General features: G+C 52.0%; 1 protein-coding gene across 3 annotated transcripts; it reads left to right on the plus strand.

The window, feature by feature from the left end:
* The first annotated feature begins 12815 nt into the window (after window positions 1-12815).
* Window positions 12816-16903, plus strand: LOC136109610 (aurora kinase B-like). 3 transcript variants are annotated; one of them, XM_071805544.1, is made up of 9 exons: window positions 12816-12857; window positions 13041-13089; window positions 13464-13503; window positions 13688-13736; window positions 14411-14602; window positions 15120-15258; window positions 15582-15750; window positions 16093-16267; window positions 16664-16903. In XM_071805544.1, the coding sequence occupies exons 2-9, from the start codon at window positions 13042-13044 to the stop codon at window positions 16857-16859; spliced, it is 1008 nt and encodes a 335-aa protein (XP_071661645.1). In that variant the 5' UTR covers window positions 12816-12857; window position 13041; the 3' UTR covers window positions 16860-16903. The 3 variants fall into 3 exon arrangements, with proteins under 3 accessions (XP_071661645.1, XP_065708493.1, XP_071661653.1); XM_065852421.2 differs by having other exon boundaries at window positions 15582-15730; XM_071805552.1 differs by having other exon boundaries at window positions 12826-12853.
* Window positions 16904-17882: the final 979 nt, after the last annotated feature.

Here is a 17882-nt window from a genome sequence, read left to right on the forward strand (position 1 = left end):
TTACCTCTAAAAATACCTAACAATAAAACTAAAGTTAAAAATTGGCAAGTTGTGCCTCAGCTGGGATGGGGCGGCTCAGCATGGGCAAAGGGAAGAAAAAGTTCCTACAAAAAGTCTCAAAACCGACCTTTTGTCTTTGCCCCTGTTTTACTGAGATTTCTTATTTTATTGGAAAACAAATTACATCACAGTAATCACAGAGGAAAAGGTTCAGATTCAAGCTTTATGTCTTCCCTGCATTTTGTTTTCCAAGGGACTTTTCAACTACCTTTATTAAAGAATTACTTAGACTTCAGCAAAGCCTTTGACACTGTATCCCCAGCATCTTCCTGGAGAAGCTGCAGCTCATGGCCTGGATGGTGTCTGAGGGTCACCAAGGCCAAGGGCCGGGTCCTGCACGCGGGTCACAACAACCCTATGAACGCTGCAGCTGCGGAACAGCGGCTGGAAAAGGACTCGGGGCTGTTGGTGATGGGCTGAACATGAGCCAGAGTGTGCCCAGGGGCCAAGAGGCCACAGCATCCCAGCTGGTACCAGCACTGGGGTGGCCAGCAGGGCCAGGGCAGTGACCGAACCTGTGCTGGGACCTGGGGAGGACAAACCGCCAATCCTGGGGCAGTTCTGGGCCCCTCATGCCAAGAAAGGCCTTGGGGTACTGGAGCGAGTGGAGAGAAGGGAACGGAGCTGGTGAGGGGCTGGAGCACAAGTGTGATGGGAGCGGCTGAGGGACCTGGGGGGTTCAGCTGGAGAACAGGAGCTGAGGGGAGACCTTCTGATCTCTGAACTGCCTGAAAGGAGCTTGGAGCCAGGGGGGTCAGGCTCTGCTCCCCAGGAACAAGCGCCAGGAGCAGAGGAAATGGCCTCAAGTTGCACCAGGGGAGGTTGGGGTTGGATCTGGGAACAATTTCTTCCCCAAAGGGCTGTGGGGCATTGGAACAGGCTGCCCAGGGCAGTGCTGGAGTCACCGTCCCTGGAGGGCTGGACAGACAGACATGAGGTTCTCCAGGACAGGGGGCAGGGGCAGGGCTGGGTTATGGTTGGACTCCATGATCCCGAGGGTCTCTGCCAAACCAAATGATTCTATAATTCTCTGTGGAGAGTCTCTGGCTGTGTGCTGTGAACAAGCCAGGGCTTGATGCGGCTGTGCTACACGGAAGGATTTCCCTGAGACACCAGAGACAAAAGGAAAGTAAACAGAAGCCGCTCTGCCCTCGACCCAGGCTGCAGGAGGGGCGTTGCCGCTGCGCATGAACAGTCTGTGAACAGTGCCCTGCAGCCAATCACCATAGTGGGGGGGGATGAGTGACTGTGAGTGTAACCAATTGTAGCCTGCACTTGCCGCATGGCCTTTTGGTAGAGAGTATATAAGGCTTGGAAAAACGTGGTCTCGGGGACATTGATATTCAGTGTTGTTTAAGAGTTCATTAAAGAGTACGGATGGTAAATTCACATTGAATTAGACTCCTTACTCTCGCCCGGCCCGCCCGTTCGATCAAAGAGCTTATGCCGGCGTCTGGATTCGTCGAATTTGCTACCACTACATTTGGTAGCAGAGGATGGTTCGTTAGCAGAGCATAACGCTTCGGATCTACATATGGTAGCAGAAGGATGGATCGTTAGCAAAGCATATCGCTCCGGATCGAAATTACTGCGGTGAGCAGCGTTCATAAAAACGGAGCCAAGCCGGGGTGTGGGATAGTGTGCTTAGTCCGATATCAAAAGACGGGCACCAGTCGAGCTGGCCACTCGCATCCTACGTTAAGACCGCGCTGATAAGATAATGGATATTGAAACAGCCGCGGCACTGCTGACGACTATTCTCTCTAAGAGAGGTATTGAATCGTCACAGGAAAAGCTAATCACATTGATTTTTTTAGCTCAGAAGTGGGGACACTTTGGGGAAGTTCCACTTTTGTTTTCCCCAACAGAATGGAGATCAGTGGGGGACACTATGTGGGACAAAACTATCAGAGGGGAAGAAGAGAAAGAAATTAAAGCTGTGAGAGAATTGTGGAAAACCGTATTAGAATCATTAGAAGTTATGAAATCGGAACAACGTGCCGCCCTAAGAGCCGCGGAGGCGCTTGTCCCAGAACAAACCTGGACTGATAAAACTTGTCGTCCAAAAGAAAAGAGGGGCCTGTGGGCTACTCTGTGGGGTCTGCCTGCCGTTCGGGGTGGTCGCGGGGTCCCGGCTCAGCCAATACTTTCACAATCCGATCTGCAACGCGGATTAGAAACTGCGCGGCTCGTAAACAAAGAACCGGAAGTTTCCCCCTCCGAGTCTCTGGGGCAATGTGCCAAGAAGGCGGAAGTGCAACTAGTCGACTGTCCGGATGTGGGAGGCCCTGAGTGCCGCCCTCCTCCTACCGCTCCGCCTCTGCCCTGCCCCGAGCCGGACGCCCCCCCTCCCTCCGAGAAAAGCGTGGAGGCCGGGCCGGCGCCGCCGCGAGGGCCGGGGCCGCCTCAAACTTTGCCTCCGCAAGCACCCGCGGAAGTTTTTTGTGAGCCTCCTCCTACATCATTGGGCTCAACCCAAGCAGTAGAGCAGTTACTGCAAGTCATTACCAACAAGCTTGAACAACTTAACTTAAGAGTGTCAAATGTAGAGAAAAATAAGGAACAAATTGAGTTTCAAAAACCAGCTTGCCTTTCACAAACAATGCCATCAAAGGTGCCTATAGACTCTACTGACCAGCCGCAGCCCCGACGTAGCAGATGGTCAGGGGTCATCAAAGATGCCATTCTAGAAGGTGATTGGTCTCCAGCAAAATTAGCCCTACCGGTAATTCAAAATATGAACACTCAGACAGCGGTATGGGAACCACACGATTGGAAAATTTTGCAGCAAGCAAAACAAACAACCACAAGCTATGGTATACGTTCAGAAGCTACCAGACACAAAGAACATCTCCGAACCTGTATCACAATCAGCGACACAACCGTGAACCAGGCTTCTTTCACCTCAACAAGCCAAGCACCGCAGGAAGCCTCGGAGTTGATGTGGAGACAGCAGTAGATATAACATTGACCAATACTGCAATTCATAGAATACCAACTAATGCTAAAGGACCTTTATTTAGACAAGATAGTCTCATTGGAGGCCTATTGATTGGCCGTTCTTCTGCTAGTATCAAAGGTCTTATAGTAATACCAGGTATAATTGATGCAGATTTCACAGGAACTGTTCAAATCCTGGCCTACACTCTGCATCCGCCAATTTTTATTCCTTCTGGGAGTAGAATAGCTCAGGTAGTAGCACTGGAAAACTGCCTACCAATGCTTCCAGGAGTCCCTCCAGCATCCTCAACACAAAGGCATGATAAAGGATTTGGATCGACCGGTCCTGCAGTTTGCTTCACCTCATCAATGACTCAGCGTCCCATGTTACGTGTGCAACTATTTCAGTCTGATTCTACTGTTGTTGTAGAGGTAAATGCAATGCTTGATACTGGAGCTGATGTCTCCATCATTAGTCAATTCAAATGGCCACGAAATTGGAAACTTCAAAAATCAATCTCTTCCACTGTTGCTGGAGTAGGGGGTCAAACTACTCCAAATATAAGTGTTGATCCCATTTCGATTAGTTTCCCTGAAGGTCAATGTGTTACCCTTAGGGTGTATGTAATGGAATTGCCAAGCAGCCTTGAGGCGCTTATTGGCCGTGACGTCTTGGGGCAACTTGGTGCCGTGTTAACTACTTCACCTTTTCCTTAGTGGTCACTGGAAAGCAGTTGCCCAACCCTCCATTGACCTGGTTAACAGATAGCCCAGTTTGGGTTGACCAGTGGCCATTAACAGAAGAGCGACTGCAAAAGGCACGTGAATTAGTAGAAGAGCAATTAATTGCAGGCCATATCAAGCCTTCTACTAGTCCATGGAATACCCCGATTTTTGTAATACCAAAAAAGAGTGGAAAGTGGCGATTATTACATGACTTGCGAAAGGTAAATGATCAAATGCAAGCCATGGGTGCTTTACAGCCTGGATTACTATCACCTGTAATATTACCAGAAAATTGGCATATTCTAATTATAGATTTAAAGGATTGTTTCTTTACCATTCCTTTACATGAGCAAGATACACAGCGTTTTGCATTTACACTGCCTTCAGTAAACAAAGCGGAACCAGCTAAAAGGTATGAGTGGGTAGTGCTACCGCAAGGTATGAAAAATTCTCCTACACTGTGCCAAATGTATGTTGCATGGGCACTTCAACCTATTCGTGCATCATGGAAACAAACAATTATTTATCATTATATGGATGATATTCTGTTCTGTCAACAAGCTGAGTTCACAGAAAATTCCATAGTCCAAATTACGATCAAACTCAAAGAAAAGGGGTTGGTTATAGCTCCAGAGAAAGTTCAAAAGTCTGCACCTTGGAAATACCTTGGTTGGTCCATTTGTGATGCACAGATTCGTCCACAAAAAATTGAATTACATACTGATTTACAAACATTAAATGATGTCCAAAAATTGTTAGGGGACATACAATGGATTAGAAATTGCGTAGGCATTACTAACAATGATATAGCACCTCTTACTTCACTTCTAAAAGGAGGTGATCCAGCTAAGAAAATAAGCTTAGAGTCCGTGCATCTCAAATGTCTTTCTGATATTATACAAAAAGTACAGACAAATTGGTCTAGCCGAAGACTTTCTGATCGACCAATTTCCCTCCTTATTAGCAATCTAGAACATCCGTGTGCAATCATCTGCCAGTGGCAAAACAAAAACGGGGAATTCCCCATAGATGTTGCTACAGATTCTTCCTTTTGTGCCACTGTCAGATCGAAAACAGAAAATGATTTGCGATTATTAGAGTGGATTTTTCTCAGTGTCCAACCAAAATTCAGTATTCAAACGAGACCAGAAGCAATTGGAGAATTGATTCGAAAAGGAAGATCTCGAATATTAGAAATTAGCGGTCAGGAACCAGATGATATCAGTATTCCGATAAATGGAGCCGATTTAGAATGGTGGCTGAGACATTCGATGCCTATACAGAATGCATTATTAGGATTTATAGGCAAGGTACATTCACGACAACCGAAAGGTAAACTATGGCAATTCCTTAGAACAAATCAGTGGTTAGAGAGAAGCAAAGTAAAAGCAAAACCTGTTGAAGGCCTTACAGTATATACAGATGCAGGAAAACAAAGACACCAGGCAGCATGTGTCTGGCAAGAGAATAGTCAATGGAAACAGCATTTAATTGAAGGTTCAAAAGAGGATTCATTGCAGACTTTAGAGCTCACGGCAGTAATATGGGCCTTAAATAATTGGCTGAAATCTGCTTTAAATGTTGTCACAGATTCTTTGTATGTAGCAGGTGTAATACCCAGAATGGAAAATGCCCTGTTAAGACAATCGAATAATCCTCGATTAGGAAAATTGTTTGTACAATTGAGAGCTATTTTAAATCAAAGAAAAGAACCCTGTTGTGTGATTCACATCCGCAGTCATCAATGGAATCTTGGTCTAGGTGAAGGAAATCAAATTGCAGATAGTTTAGTAAGTTCAGTACAGCACATGCCTCCAACAGATAAATTCCAACAAGCGAGACAAAGTCATGAGAGCTTTCATCAGAATGCCAGAGGTCTCCAAAGACAATTCGATTTAACTTTAAATGAAGCAAGAAGTATTGTACAGGCATGTCCTCAGTGTGGAAGCCAGATGTTAGGTATAGGAATCGGTGTCAATCCTCGAGGTTTAAAAGCCTTAGAAGTATGGCAAATGGATGTGACACATGTGCCAGAATTCGGAAGACTTAAATATGTGCATGTCACAATTGATACTTTTTCAAAAATGATATGGGCTACTGCTTTACCAGGAGAAAAAGCACTACATGTATGTAAACATCTTACAGCTTGTTTTGCTGTAATGGGTGTCCCAGAAAAGATTAAGACAGACAATGGCCCTGCCTATGTTAGCCAGAAAGTTAGAACTTTTCTAATGAGATGGGGAGTGAAACACGTTACAGGCATACCTCATTCCCCAACAGGCCAAGGAATCATCGAGAGAGCACATCAAATGATTAAAGGGTATTTGAGCAAACAGAAGCAGGAAGAGTTAGATTGTCAACAGCGTTTAGCAAAGGTGTTGTTTACCTTGAATTATTTATGTCTAACTGGAGATCATGAGGAGCCTCCTGTGATCATTCATCATTATCAGATCAGACTAGGAAGGAAAAACACCTTACCGGAATTCATGGTGAGATATCGTGATCCCACCACTGGATTGTGGAAGGGACCAGTACCTGTTATTTTTAATGGTAGAGGGTATATGTGTCTCTCCACAGATCAAGGTCCATTGTGGGTTCCAAGCCGAGCAGTAAAGCCGGAGTTGAAACAAACTCAACCAAGTCAACTCCCTGCAGCAGAACCTTCGGAGGTCACAGAGTGAGGTGTAACCTTTGCATTGATTTAGCTGTGACATGTATGCGTACTATAGTTATATAAGTAGATCTTTAAACACCACTACCTCTTGAGTAAGTTTATCAACACCCAGCACATCGTTTGTTATAAGTTGAGTATCTTTAAACCAAAGTTCTTGGAATTTGTTTAATCAATCCATTGCGATATTTAAACGGCAATGGAATACCTCAGGTTTATTGCAAAGTGCACTGTTTACGTTGATTGTTGTTATTTATATGTTATGTATAAGTTGTTTCTTATCACATATCAAAAAAGGATTAGAACACACAGCTAATCAATCCTGGCTTGTCCAAAAAGAAAAAAAAAAAGGAGGAATTGTGGAGAGTCTCTGGCTGTGTGCTGTGAACAAGCCAGGGCTTGATGCGGCTGTGCTACACGGAAGGATTTCCCTGAGACACCAGAGACAAAAGGAAAGTAAACAGAAGCCGCTCTGCCCTCGACCCAGGCTGCAGGAGGGGCGTTGCCGCTGCGCATGAACAGTCTGTGAACAGTGCCCTGCAGCCAATCACCATAGTGGGGGGGGATGAGTGACTGTGAGTGTAACCAATTGTAGCCTGCACTTGCCGCATGGCCTTTTGGTAGAGAGTATATAAGGCTTGGAAAAACGTGGTCTCGGGGACATTGATATTCAGTGTTGTTTAAGAGTTCATTAAAGAGTACGGATGGTAAATTCACATTGAATTAGACTCCTTACTCTCGCCCGGCCCGCCCGTTCGATCAAAGAGCTTATGCCGGCGTCTGGATTCGTCGAATTTGCTACCACTACAATTCTCCTGACAAGCTCCAGCTGCTTCCAACAGTCTGGGCTTTTGACAAGGTTGTTAAACCAATTGCTGCGAAAAACTGAGTATTGGGATTAAACATCATAGTTGTACATTGTATAAACATTACTGGGTTTGTATGATTAGTTAACAACTATTCTAAGGAGCGTAAGCTGCTGCTTTTAGCCCCAAACCAGCTCACTTAGTGCCCGTTTCCGAGCCCAAGCCCGGCTGCTGAGCCTGCTTTCCAGTCCCAAAAACGCAGGATTTGACCTGTATTTCTGAGCCCAAAGCCACAAACTCAACCTGTTTCCGAGCCCCAAAGTCGGCCGCATGAGCCTGTTCTCAGGCCAGGAACAGAAACTTCATCTCCGCTTCTGGCCCCAAACCAGCTGCCCTCTCCCCTTTGCGTCCCCTTTGTGAGCGGTGCTGGGGCCGGGGAGCTCAGCGAGGTTCTGCACGACAGAGCGTGCAGCTGGACAGCGGGACGTCGTCGGGCCACAAAAACCCCTTTGTTCTGTCCTGGTCAGCAGCTCTGTCTTACATTCTCATCCATGAGACAAAAGGAAATATTAAGCAGCCTAAAGGTTACCAGAAAAAACTATTTTTTAAGGTTAATACATAGTTTTTGTATCGCCAAACAACTTATTTTAAAAAATATTTACAATTATATAAACAGTTCATAAAAGGTTCTCTTCTTATCAACATTGGTCTGGTCAAAGCTGATTCGTGTTAGCACAACACAGTAAACCCCCGTGAAGGTCACACTACACGTTCATCTGCAAGCTGATAAAATACTAAGGCTGCAGTGATCCTGTGACACCAGAGGCAAAACCTCCCTGCAGTTCAGTGTTTATACAAGTCTGGTCAGTCACACAAACACCCAAACCACCGCTAAATGAGGCAAAAGAGCTCAGTGCATTCCCATCCATTGCTCACCAGATTGTCCGCAAGGGAATGAACCTACAGAAACTGAACATTTAAAAATTGACACTCGGGCCATGAACATAAAAACCACAGAAGATGTTTGGATTTCAAGTATTCACTGTGCACTCCTGTGCACTATGAAGATTACAAGGGGATGAAGTTGCCTTTGCTAAGTAAGTAGATGCTGTTGTCTTCAGTCTGCCCTGAAGTATCGCTTTTAGTATCACAAAACAGCATGGACTACATGGCAGATTTTCTCCCACCTCAACATCATTCAATAACGCATCCTGAGGATAAGAGAAAACCCTTTATTTAAGGAATAACAAGTTTCACTGTAACGGGCGGCAGAGGAAGGACAGTGACATTTAAAGTCCATCTGACGCAGCCCGGGCACGCAGCGCTTCCCACCGTTCCCAGTTCACTTCTACAGGCCGCTTTTATTTGAAATGCATAGTTCCAGAAAACTGTTTTATTGCCACTTCTTGCCTGGTAATAAAAAGGTTTGTGTTTTTTGGCAGGTGACACGTTCCTGAGGGTCCCTCTGCGAGCACACTCACCTTATTGCACTGATTGCTCCTCCTCAGCTGCAGGATCACGCAATGTGACCAAAATACAGCGTGAAGCAACTGTCTTCATATTGTACACAAGTCAAAGCCCACAGGAGGAAAAAACACTGTCCAACCTTTCCTTCCCGGTCTCTTCATGGGTTTATTTACCAATTCCATTACCAAGTCACTTGTTCTGTAGAGACCAACCAAAGAGTGACAGAACTCAACCCACTGTTTCCCAATTCAGGACAAAGCCTCTTCCCATCCTAACAAGAAACACGACAGTCACACACGTCCGGATCTTCCCAAGAACTTCTCGTGCTTTCGTAAGGCTCGGCTCTGCACAGCCCCACAGCAGGGCTGCCCAAATCCCCACTGCAGACACCGCCTGCCGACTCCGCGCTGACGATCTCACAGAGCACACGTGTGACCCGCTGTGCTGCCGCTGTCCCTCACCTTCCCAGACGAGCTGCGATCACAGGTTTCCCAGCAGCACCTCTCGAACGTTAACGCCTCCACGGAGCGCCTGCTTCAACCTCACCCAGCGAACACACAACCCTGTGCTTGAGCACAGACGAGTTCAACCACAGCGTTCCGAACGGCAAGAACGCCGTGAGCAATTCTAGGGGCTGTAACCCCGCTGCATTCAACATCTTCAAGTGCTCAGCAGACAACTAAAATCAGAGCTTTGTCACCCAGCTCTTTCTTTAATTAGTGCAATTTACATTACCAGTGAATCAGCCGGGCTCAGCTGAGACCCAGAGAACAGCGGCTGGAGGAGAAGTAGAACAACCCACAGCAGACATTTATCTACATTAGCTGTCAGTTTTCCTTCATAACTTTTACTCCAAGCCTTCTGGTTACACAGGCTCACAGAGACCTGCAAGCGAGAATGTACCAAACACAACATGCAGAGCTGATGGGGAAGTCAATTACAGCAGCTGGAGCGCCTCTGAGTCTTATGGGGGATTTTTTGTGTGTGTCTCTGGTTTTTTGGTGGTAGTGGTTTTTATTTGTTGCTGTTGTTGTTGTTTTTTAATTAGACAAGAATTCAATGAGCCTGGGGATGGAGTCAAAGCACACGAGCTAGGGCAGCTCTTTTCCCCAGGCTTTGCACTGCAGACACTGGCACAGATTCCAGAAATCACTGTTAATTAACTGATTTGCCAGCACAGCGCAGAGCACCCCGAGCTGGGTGTCTGCTGCACAGGACCCTCTGCAGAAATACCCTGGGCAGCTCTGCCCACAGCGCCAGCCCCCGCACGTCCCTCGGGCCAACTGCACCATTAGAGCCTGGGGTCTCCCTGCTCTCCACGGAATCTCCTCATTCACCTCAGATGGGGCCGTCAGTCCAAGTCCTGACCTGCAAGTTCCTATTTTGCACCTGCAGCTGCAGATAAAAAGTTATTTGCGGTAGCCAAAACTCCCCTCTGTGTCCCGTCCCTGCAGACCCGTCCTGTTCCTCTCTCAGCAGCTCCCTCGTCTTGAGCACTCTGAGGCCTTTTTCCGTAACAAACAGAAAGTTCCAGGGTCCACAGCTCACAGCTGCGTTGGGCAAACTCCCTTACGCTGAGCGAGTTCTGTACAAGCCGTTTCTAACCAGGTTCTGTACAAAGCCGTATACTGAGTAATTTGATAAGCTAAGGCAGCCTATTCCCTGACAGTGACTTACTCTGGCTTGCTGCAGCTTTGCTGGAAACTTGTATTTAAATTGTGTATTTCAGCCAGACGATCATAAGATGAACTGTAAGAGCAGCTTTTCTTTGCGGGCAGGAAAATACTACTGGAATATAGAATATTTTTTCAGCATAAAATGTTTTCTGAACATATTTCTTCATTAAATTATTGAAAGAAATGGATAAATTATTAGTATATAATTAGAATAGACACGTAGGAAACGTGGATAATTATTGTGGCAAGTGCCATTGCCACTCCTAAATATTTATTTCTAAGTGTCTCTGTCAGGCCTGGCCTGCTCTTCCCAGTTTTCCTTCCTCTCTTTTGCCCCATTCATTTCAAGTCCTGGTTAAACAAACAAACAACAACAACAAAAAACCCACACACAACAAACAACAACCAAAACCAACCAACCAAACCCCAGCCAAGCAAACAAGCACAGGTGGCCGAGCTGCCGCAGCCGATGGACGGGATGCAGGAGAGTTGGACTCCACTGGTGTTGGAAAGTTAACAGAGCATTATCAGAATATGAGATGAGCTGATTTAACTGATACACATTTGCCTCACTCCTGTTACTGGCTGCCGGTCCCAATGCTTGCTGCCTTTATTGTATTTTTTTAAAAGACTCTCTAGTCCACCGGAACTGCCTGAAAAACTCGGATGTATAGGAATACGTTTGGCTGTGCAGCTGGCTTTGGAATGTTGGGGCTTTTTTGAAACAAGTTGAACCATCCAGCTGCTTTTGTCACTTTTATCCTCTCTCCCCCACGCCCGTGAGATCACAGTGGAAAAGGAGCCTCTCTGGCAGCAGCCGGAGGTGCTGCTGGTGCCCAGCACAGGCGTCACAGCGCAGAGCGGTGCCCAGCTCTGGGTCACAGGCACCGAGGTGTCCCCGGGAGCGGAGCCGCGTCCGTCACACCGCGAGGGGACAGAACCACGTCCGACCAGGTCTCACCCAGAGCTGCGGGTGCAGAACGCCGACCGAACACCAGAGCTTGGACCGACGGGACCGTGCGGGCAGAACTGCCCAAGACCTCCTGCTCCGGTCCCTCTTCAGGAGCAGCAGCTCGAGCTGCTCTACACTGTGCCTGGCAAATAAACTGATATTTTAGAATTTCTGGAATCCGTGCCTGAGTCTCTGCTGCAGCAAACCCAGGGAAAAGGAGCTTCCCTAGTGCCGAGCTGATCTCCCTCCCACGCAAAGCTTCATCTTCATTTCTAGTTCTGGAATACCTCCTTTGAACCAAAGTAAAAGTTACTTTTGCTTTTTTTCCTATTACAGCTGATGACAGTTTCTGCGAATCTTGTTATATTTTTTACCTTTGTAGCATCTATAAAATTATTTCCACAGTCCAATTAAATTTGTTAAAAAAACCCACAACATAACCCTGTAGCCAATTTTAAACTCTTGCAGCTGGGCTTTCCTGTTACGTTTCCCAAACGCCACTCAGAACAAAGTACTGAAAACCAGAGATGCAGTCAGTATCACTGTACATTACAAATCACCAATTTCACTGTATTTACAGCTTTCCCCAGGCATGTTCAACACCTCCAGAATCAACACCTGATTGTAACCTACTAGTAACAAAACCACAACTTTACCAGTAAAGAGGAAGAGAAAGACAGCCAGGGTTTCTAGAAATCATGACAAGGCAAAAACTGGAGTACGATTCATCATTAACTGGCAAGACATTTTTAAAAAAGTACATACTTACTGCTATTGCTCTTCACCACCCGTCCCGTGTCACTGCGCCAGGCCGCGCTGCGTCCTCCCAGCGCTGGGGTGGGGACGAGCCCGTGTCCTCGGGCAGGAGGACCCCAGGGCTCTGGCACTGACACCAGCGCTCCTGCGGAAAGTGTCCCTGGCAGACAGGGATTCCAGCGGAACCAGGTGCTTCACTTAAAGCAGTAATAGCCAAGAAAGAAATGAAATGCTTGAAGAGAATTTTTACTTAATGCCAGGTACACCCGCGAGCTCTGCAAGAGACTCATCGCTGCCACCAACGCTGCGGCTCATTTAACCCTGCAGCCCGTCTGAATTCACACATCGCCCGTGCTGCCTCAGCTGCCCTCTGACAAACCTGAGGCGCCAGCCCCGCCGTTCCCCGTTAAACACTCCCTGCCCGCACAGCCGCTCTTTGCTCAGCAGGGTGACCCTCACCTCGTCCCGCCCGCCCGCACCCCCGGAAACCATTTTGTCTCCTCACCAACGCCCCTTGTTCAACAACTTTCTACCCCGGTCGCCGCCTCCCCGCACGCGCTCGAACGCCCAACTGCGCCCGACAGCCAATCAGCGCTGAGCTCCCGCCCCGCCCGCCAGGCGGGCGGCGTGGCTGGCCAATGAAAAACGGCGTAAGAACGGCGGGGAGGGAGGAAGGCGGGTGGGGGCGGGGCCGTCCGCAGCAGGGACCAATAGGCGGGCGGTGCGTGCCAGCCAGAGGGCGGGTTTGAAGGCGGCGGCGGGAGGGGGCGCAGAGCGCGGCGGGCGGGGATCGGGGACAGCAGGTCCGGGGAACAGGGGTCCCGGGGGGCTGGGGATCCGGGGACCGCGTGTCCCGGGGGTCTCGGGGTTCCCGGGGGGCTGGGGGTCCCGAGGGGCTGGGGATCCAGGGACAGCGTGTCCCGGGTGGTTGGGGGTCCCGAGATCTGGGGTCCCGTGGTGATGCTGTGTCCCCTCGCCGCCCCCAGGATGGCGCAGAAGGAGAACGCGAATCCCGGCGTGTCCAGCCTGCCCGAGGTGACAGCCCCTCCCCCGCGACGTTCCCGTGCCAGGGTGTCCCCCCGGGGGCACTGGGGTGACGCTGCCCTTTCTGGAGTGTCCTGCTCTCTGGGATGGGGGGGGTCTCGGAGTGCCCCAAACCCCGCCGGGGGGCCGTCCTTGGGAGGGGGTCTCGGGGTGTCCCCCGGGCCCCATCCCTGGGGCACCCTCGGGGCGGGTCCCGACCTCTTTGGGGCCGCACTGACCCCTGGGAGTGGCCCCGTCCCAGGGGGGGTGCGCTCAGGCACACGCGGGCCCTTTTTGGGGGTGTCCTGTCCCTGGGGAGGGTGTTGGGGTCCCCCACCCCTGCAGGGGTGTCTCGGGGTGACCCCCCCTCCCCGGCCGGGCCGCAGGTTCGCCGCGAGGAGCCGCTCACGCCGGAGCGCCGGCCAGGTACGGGGAGGGAGGGTCCGGGGGACAGAGCCCCTTGGGGAGGGGTTGGGGCGCCGGACGCCTGGGTCCCTTGGTGGAAGCGCGGGTGTTACCTGGGGGTCCGTGGACGCCTGTGTCCCACGGGAGGGTCCTCGGGGCCCCCAGGGTGTGTGGGGGGTTCCCGCAGCTGAGCCTTCCCCACCAGGAGCTGAGCCCTTGCAGCCCATTGCCCTGCAGGCCTCTCCCCCGCCCCAGTGAGTGACGGTGGGGGCAGCGCTGGGGGGCCTGGGGGTAGCAGGGACCCCTGGGGTGATGTGGGACACTGGAGACCCTGGGGTGATGGGGGAGGGGGTGCCAGGAACCCACCGGGTGGCACTGGGGGATGCCAGTCACCCCCTGGTGACAGCGGGGGGAGGGGGTCCTGGGGAGCTTCTGGGGACCACAGAGTGGGGGTCCCAGAGACTCCCTGGGTGTTGGGGGGAAGGGAGCCCTGGGGCCCCCTGGGGTGATGGTGGGTGGCACTGAGGGGACCCTGGGGTAATGAGGATGGCTCCTGGGATCCATGGGGTGACAGTGGGGAGGTCCTGTGGTCTGTGAGGCATCCTGGGAACCCAAGTATAATAAGTGGGGGGGTCCCAGAGACCCCCTGGGTGATGGTGGGCAGCACTGTGGGGTGCCCTGAGGACCTTGGGGTGATCATGGGGGGTCCAAGGACACCTTGAGTGGCACTGGGGGTGCCCAGTTACCCGCAGTATGACGGGGGGGCATCCCAGAGACCCCATGGGTGACAGTGCGGTGGTCCTGTGACCCCTGGGCATTGGTGGGTGACACCGGGGCTGGTGTTGACTATGTGTGGGCGCAGGTGCTGGGTGTCCCCCCTATGATGGGGTACCCCAGCCATCGTGTGTCTCTGCCCCCCACCCTGCAGACGGACCTTCACGCTGGATGACTTTGAGATTGGGCGGCCGCTGGGGAAGGGCAAGTTCGGGAGCGTCTACCTGGCACGGGAGCGGAGCACGAAATTCCTGGTGGCGCTGAAGGTCCTCTTCGAGTCCCAGGTGGAGAAGGAAGGGGTGGAGCACCAGCTGCGGCGAGAGATCGAGATCATGGCCCACCTACAGTCAGGAAGCACAAGCATGGGGGTGTCTGGGGGGAGGCGGGGTGGGGGAGCCTGGGGCCCCTGGGTGGTGCTGGTAGGGTCCTGGGGACCTCCTGGGTGATGGTGGATGGCACTGGCGGGACCCTGGGTTGATGAGGCTGGGGGTCCTGGGGTGATGAGGTGGCACTCGGGGACCCACTGGGTGACAGTGAGGGGATCCTGGGGAATATCAAGGGGTCCCAGAAGACCCCCTGGGTGGTGGTGGGTGGCACTGGAATGACAGTGTGGGACTCCTGTTGTCCTCTGGGTCATGGTGGGGGCTGTCCTGGACACCCTGGGGTGACAGTGGAGGGCTGTCCTGGGGCTCACTGGGGTGATGGTGGGTGGCACTGGGGTCCTCTAGGTGACACTGGGGGTGTTCTGGGGTCCCCTAGGTGACAGCGGGGGTAGGTTGCAGAGAGCCCACGGGTGGCACTGGAGACCCTGGGGTGGTAGTGAGGGGTCCTGGGACCTCACCATGTGTCCCTGTTCCCCTCAGGCACCCCAACATCCTGCGCCTCTACAACTGCTTCCACGATGAGCGGCGGGTGTTCCTCATCCTGGAGTACGCGCCCAGGGGGGAGCTCTACAAGGAGCTGCAGCGCCAAGGCCGCTTCGATGCCACCCGCACCGCCACGGTCAGGTCACCCCAAAATGGGGCACCCCTAGGGGGGAGCGCTGGAACCGCCCCAGACACCAGGGTCACCCACACACATGGGGGTCTGGGCCTCCTGACCAGCCCCAAATGCTGAGGTCCCACCCAAGAATTGGTGTTGGGGTCCCCAAGGGCCCCCTGGTCAGTTTGAGGGTGTCCTGACCCATCCCCAGCTGATGGAGGAGCTGCTGCCACACCCACAGTGGCCACCCTCTGTTCAGTGGGGGACCCTGGGGTTGCATGGGGGCTGTGGGGGTCCCCTGACCAGTTTGGGGTGCCCTGACCCCCTCATTTTGTCTCCCCCAGCTGATGGAGGAGGCGGCAGACGCGGTGCTGTACTGCCATGGGAAGAAGGTGATCCACCGGGACATCAAACCTGAGAACCTGCTGCTGGGGCTGATGGGGGAGCTGAAGATCGCCGACTTCGGGTGGTCTGTGCACGCCCCCTCCCTCCGGTACGGCTGTGGCGGGCCCTGTGAGTCTGGGGGAGCACCCCGTGGGGCTGGAAGAGCTAAAGATCACTGACTTTGGGTTGTCTGTGCACCCACTCCCCTTTGGTAAGGTCTGGGGAGGGGCCCTGTAGGGCTGGGGGGGCTCTGGGGGGGGTCCTCCATGGGGCACCCTGTGCGGACAGGGACACAGCAGGGGCTGAGACCCCATGGGGATGGTGTCACTGGCCTGGGGGTGACAAGCACCCCAGGGGGCCCGAACCTGCCAAGGCGGGGCTCCCCCTGAAACAGAGCTGCCTTTATGTACCTCTGGAGAGGCGGTGGGTGCGTGTACACGTGGGGGTGTCTCCTCATGGGGTGCCCCCCAGGCGGAGGACGCTGTGTGGGACGCTGGATTACCTTCCCCCCGAGATGGTGGAGGGGCACGAGCACGACGAGAAGGTGGATCTGTGGTGCCTGGGGGTGCTCTGCTATGAGCTGCTGGTTGGGCACCCCCCCTTCGAGAGCCCCTCCCACAACGAGACCTACCACCGCATCACCAAGGTGGGGACTGCGCCCTAGGGACCCCCACCCACCCGGGGAGCACCTCCGGGGACCCACAAGGACCCCAGAGCAACCCCCAGACTCACATGCTGTGCTCTCACAGGGGGGACCCTGCCACAGAGACCCCATGTTTAGGGAGCTCACACCCCCCGGAATCCCCTGCCATGGGGACCCTGCCTTTGGAGAGCAGCCCCTGCCACACATGCTGCTGGGGAACCCAAGGGCTGGGCGGGACCCCAGAATCCCGGCCCCACACACACAGCACCTGCCCTACACCCTCCATTCCCACTGTGGGGCAAGACCCACGGCTGGGGGGCCAGGGACACCAGTACTGGGTGGGGGTGTCCTTGTGCCCCGTCCATTTCCGGGGTCCCTGAGTCCCCCGTGTCCCGCCAGGTGGACCTGCACTTCCCGCCCGCCGTGCCCGAGGGTGCCCGTGATCTCATCTCGCGCCTGCTGCGCCGCAGCCCGGCCCAGCGCCTGCCCCTGCGGGACGTGCTGCAGCACCCCTGGGTGCGCACCCACTCCCGGCGGGTGCTGCCCCCCGCCTACACATCCCCACCCCCGTGAGCTCAAACGCTTGGATTATTAATATTTGCAGTAATATAATAAATATCAGCCTGCAGCTTTGCTAAACATCAGTGTCACAGTTCTGTCCAAAGGTGTCAACTACTGCATACAACAAAAGCAAAGCTCCAACTCCCCTGCAGCAGCTGCCAAGTGCCAGCACAGGGACACGGCTGCGAGGGCTGGTAACGGCACACAGGGCAGACCGCGGGCGACAGCTGCACACAGGGCAGACTGCAGCAGACTAAATTCTTGGGGAAGAAACCTGGAGTAGAATAGCAGCAGGGCTGGCACCTCCACAGAGGTCCAACCCCAGCATATAAACCATAGACTTCTGTATCTTTACAAACAGTTCATACCATCATTTAGTCCAACAGCAATATTCCACTGTGAGGTCTTCTTGCTTCTCTTTGGATCTTTTTCTCCGATTCCACATGGGCCTTTCGTGTTTTCAGCTGTAGACATTGTTTATGGTCCATAGCCTTGCAGGTACTGTTTTGTCTGAATAAATCCTTTCTTCTCAGCAAAGTGTGAAATAGGCCCCATTTTGCAGACGTCTGTAATGTCTCCTCCGTGTTAGCCTTGGATCGTTGTTTTTCCTGGACCGTTCTGTTCTTCCCAGCAAAGTGCAAACAAGACCTTATCTTGCAAGCGTTCAGTGTGGTTTGTAGTTGCTTTTGGTAAATATGAGCAGAACTTTAAAATTTAAGCAAATCCAGCTTACCAAGTAACATGAAGCAAAGAGTGTATTAAAAATCATACAACCTTTTATCTCTAAATAATTAATTTAGAGTGCATCTACTTAAGCCAAATTATTGATATTAAACTTAAATTGGGCTCAGCCACTGACCTGTGAGTAGTAAAACCATTGCCATACAGCTCACTTATTTAGCAGGGAGAGCTCACAGTGGGCTCACCCAGACTGTCGTGTTTAGAGAATAAAGTGGTTGACTCGCAGTCAAATTGCACACAGCAGGAAAAGTCTGCAAGAAACTGCCTGCACCCACAAACCACCAGCATTCAGTAGCCGTTCTGCTTCCTTGTGGGT

This window comes from Patagioenas fasciata, chromosome 1 (genome assembly GCF_037038585.1).
Source record: "Patagioenas fasciata isolate bPatFas1 chromosome 1, bPatFas1.hap1, whole genome shotgun sequence".
NCBI classification, from domain to species: domain Eukaryota; kingdom Metazoa; phylum Chordata; class Aves; order Columbiformes; family Columbidae; genus Patagioenas; species Patagioenas fasciata.